Consider the following 3,977-nt stretch of genomic DNA (forward strand, 5'->3'; position numbering starts at 1 on the left):
ACGTCATAACAATCGACACAAGATGATGTAAGATACAGATGATTGACAGCAGGAGGAAAGCAGCTACTTTTGTCAGATTTTATTTTGTACCTGTAGGTGATTTCAGTGTGGTGAGGATTGTTCAAACAGAGTACGAAGTACGGTTGTGTGTGTGTGTGGGTCAGCAGATTGACCAGGAAACACAGGAAATGCATGCACATTGTACAAAGGTTACGTTTCCCCTGCATGCGGTCTGCAGGCAGCCTGAGATGATCTGTGAGTGATGGAGAGACGAGAAGAGAAAAAAACACACACACACGTTTTCAAAGCAGCTTAAAGACGAGGGAGTACGGAAGATTTTTGGCACAGAACTTTTTATTCATGCAGAACTGAAAGCATCAGATCGTTATCAAAATGAAAAGAAATCCTTTGTGTCCTATAACACATTTTATTGTAGTAATAAAAAGAGAAATAAACCAACAGACATTAAAACACACAGAAGCAGGAATTGAGCAGCAGAGATCAGATCACGCCCTCCTCGGGGTCGATGAGCGCGCTCCGACTGGAGAACACGTCTGCCAGCATGTGTTTGGGGATCTCGGAGCCGCGGACCTTCAGGGCGTAGCAGGCGTCCTCCACCTTGCCCAGGCTCTGCCGCAGCGTGTGCAGCTTCTTGGACACCTCGTAGGGCCCCGTGTTCCCGATGAAGGAGAAGCCGTCGTGGATCTGACGCAGGAACTGGCTCAGCTGGAAGGGCGTGTCGATGTCGCCGTTTCCCACGCTGCTGATGCACATACGCATCAGCTCGCCGGTCAGGTCGGCCACGCCCAGCAGGTAGTCGGAGGGCGTCACCTGGAAGGTCAGCACCTGAGCGCCCGGCGGCAGATCTTCAGCTGAGCCCTGAGAGGAAAAGAAGTCAGAACTACATTTTGAATAAAAATAAATGAACTTCACTCTTAGTTTTAAAACATGACAGACGAAGGGAGGGAAAGTTATGAAAAACAAACGACTTGAGAAGACGGCGCTACCTTCTCTGCTCTCATGAACACCAGCCTGGCGTTGATCTCCTCCAGGCTGATGAGGCTGCGGTGTTGGATGTAGTGCAGGAAGGAGACGGCCTCCACGAACTCCTGGATCCCTGATTCATGACATAAACAGAGACACAGGTCACCACACGACACTGGAGAGTGTATTCAGCTGTCCACTGGACTGTTGTCATAGAGACACGACGGACGTGCAACACTTTCAATCTTAGCGCACAAACGCTTCATGCAAGCGCTTTTCTGCCCAGAAAAAAACGCTAGATGGACACGGGGCCTGATTTATTTTTCTCTGCATGTTGCAGTGTATAAAAATGGACGTAATGTCAGTGACATCACTCGTTGGTTTCTGAGGCAGGGTTTTGAAGCCCATCGATGGTATTCAGCACGTTGGAAATGCTCTCTCAAACTAAGGGCATCATCACAGTCATGTTATCTCATAATCTGCAGTAGTGACCACTGTGTGCTGTCGTCAGAGGCTCACCTGGTGTGAAAGCTCTGTGAAACTGATGGATGTCTTCTCCTCGCAGCTCTTCGGCGATTTGACCGATTTTCTGTCGAACTCCTTCCAGCTTCACTTCTGCTTCCTTCAGAATCGGCTCGGGGTCTGTTACACTTTTTCAATCCAGAGAAAACGTGAATCAACAGTTAGAAATGTATCAAATTATTTTTAAAAATCAAAAGATATCATGTTTCATTACAATTTTTTTGGACAGCCAAGATATACGAGCAGATACAATGTTCTCCTTCAAATAGGTACTTAGTCCGAATTCAAAACACTGGAGGGAGCTGTCTCCCCCCCGCCCCCTCCCCTCTAGAGTCGATGCTCACACAGGTCACCATGTGGTGGACACTGAAGCTTCAGTGTTTAGCCAGCTCTGCATCGGTCTGTAAACCTTTCTGTGTTCTAACCTCTCTCCATTTTTCAAAAGCATCTCCAATATTGATCCTAGTTTGAGCACGTTTCTGCTCGTGGAGCTTATTAGAAACATGCAGAGGTTTTTTAGGTCGGGTACAATCACTTCTATCTGAACCACTTCTCTTGCCCGCTTCCATCGCTGCAACACCTGTTGGTTTGACCTGATAACTGCTCTCATATCTGGCAAACTGAGGGGCGTCCAAAACGGCCGTGTGGGGGGTGCCTTAAAAGCGCCTACCTTCTCTGGTCCAAACAAATCCAGATCATTCAGGAGCAGAATCTAAAGTTAGAAGGAGGACATACTGGCTGCTGCATTGTTGTCAGAGAAGCCAGCACTTCAACATAGCATGTTTCCTTAATGTCTGATCATATAGTAAGGTCACTTTATCATCTCACTCACTACATATCTCACTGATTGGACCTTTAACTTTTGAGATTTGTATCTGATGAAATAATTTAAAAAACAATAGTGGGGCGCTGTTGGTGCAGTGGTTAGTGCACGCGCCCCATGTATGGAGACTGTAGTCTTCCAAGTGAGCGGCGCGGGTTCGAATCCAGCCTGTGGCTCCTTTCCCCCACTCTCTCTCTCTCCCTGATTTCCGACTCTATCCACTGTCCTATCTCTCAATTAAAGGCACAAAAAGCCCAAAAAATAATCTTTAAAAAAAACAATAGTGAATTATTTACTACTGCTGTCCAAACCAAACGCCAAACATCACAAGTTTTGACAAAGGTTCAGACCTGGTCACTCTGTGTAGAAGAAAAATGGTCCTCTTGCTCTCGATGGTGACGTCTCGACTGAGCTTCACAAGGCGCTCGTATTTGTCGTGTTTGGTGTCCAACTCCTGCTGGAAAACTTTAAAAAACAAAACAAAGAAAGGGTAAGAATTAGAGATAGGAATCAAACATGAGGGTAAAAAAAACCCCAAAAAACGCAGAGGACGGAGTTACCTTTAAAAGCAGCGATAACGGGTGAGGATGAGTTGGTGCTCCCATCACGCTCCTGCACCGCATCCGTGTTTTTACGAGGCACGCCATCACCTGAGAGGAGGCAGAAAAGTCACGTGATGCTGTGAGTTTGTTCATCATAAAACATCTGGTTAATGACGTCATTTCTTAAAAACACTTTAACCTCAAGTCCAACAGCTGACTTCATCTGCCTGATTAAAAAAACATCTTCTCTGAATCAGCAGGTAGGTGAACTAGATGTCAGCATTTAATTGTTTTTTGCCCTAAAAATAAAAATCTGCTACTGACATCTGTTCATGCCACATTAATTCCAGATGTCAGTCAACATGGTCAATATCAATGTTGAACCGATGCATCTCTGTTTGACACATCTCTTATAACTACCAAACAAATATAACACACAGATTAGCTCAGTCTGTTATCATGCTCTCTGTTGCTCTTTGAGAGACGGGATCTCTCTCAGCCAAATAAACCAATAAATTAACATCAATAAAAACATTTAAAATGTAGATTAATGTGAGCAAACTGTGCTGTATTATTAAGAAATTCAGATGTATTTAAAGTACAGCAGTCTGACTATTTAAACAAAAACTAATGCATCTTTCCCTAACAGATATCTTGTTGGATCTTAGTTGTAATATAATTTTATTTTTAGCTGACTAGTCGCAGATGTGAGTTTTTCTTTGCTGTTGACAATTATTCAGCTGCATTTAAAAGATTATTATATTCTGGGTTTAATGTATTAAGACTTACCTTCTCGTTTATTCATGTCTACAGGGTTGCAGTTTTTATCTCGTATATAATTCAACTAGCTAAAAGCACGCTGTAGGGTTTTTGTTTTCGTCGTTTCAACTGCCGACCAAAATATAACGACGTAATATATTTAACATCCGTCGGGGATAATCGAGGATAAATGAGGAAACAGCTCAGTTTATAAATCAAATATAAAGTATTAGTTTCATTATGAACTGATTCGATGAAGTCTAAATATCCTGCTATGTGAAATAAACCGTGTTTACTTGATTTTCAGAGCAGGCATTCGTGGAGGTCCTTCCGTCAGAGGGGGCTTT

General features: G+C 43.7%; 1 protein-coding gene across 1 annotated transcript; it reads right to left on the reverse strand.

The window, feature by feature from the left end:
- Positions 1-334: 334 nt before the first annotated feature.
- tsnax (translin-associated factor X) lies at positions 335-3,977 on the reverse strand. Its single transcript, XM_061040649.1, has 6 exons — positions 3,661-3,977; positions 2,890-2,979; positions 2,680-2,794; positions 1,504-1,634; positions 1,008-1,117; positions 335-879 (listed from the first exon to the last, which is right to left on the reverse strand). Exons 1-6 carry the CDS (start codon positions 3,674-3,676, stop codon positions 502-504), a joined length of 840 nt encoding a protein of 279 aa, XP_060896632.1. The 5' UTR covers positions 3,677-3,977; the 3' UTR covers positions 335-501.

This window comes from Labrus mixtus, chromosome 6 (assembly GCF_963584025.1).
Source record: "Labrus mixtus chromosome 6, fLabMix1.1, whole genome shotgun sequence".
In the NCBI taxonomy this organism is placed as follows: domain Eukaryota; kingdom Metazoa; phylum Chordata; class Actinopteri; order Labriformes; family Labridae; genus Labrus; species Labrus mixtus.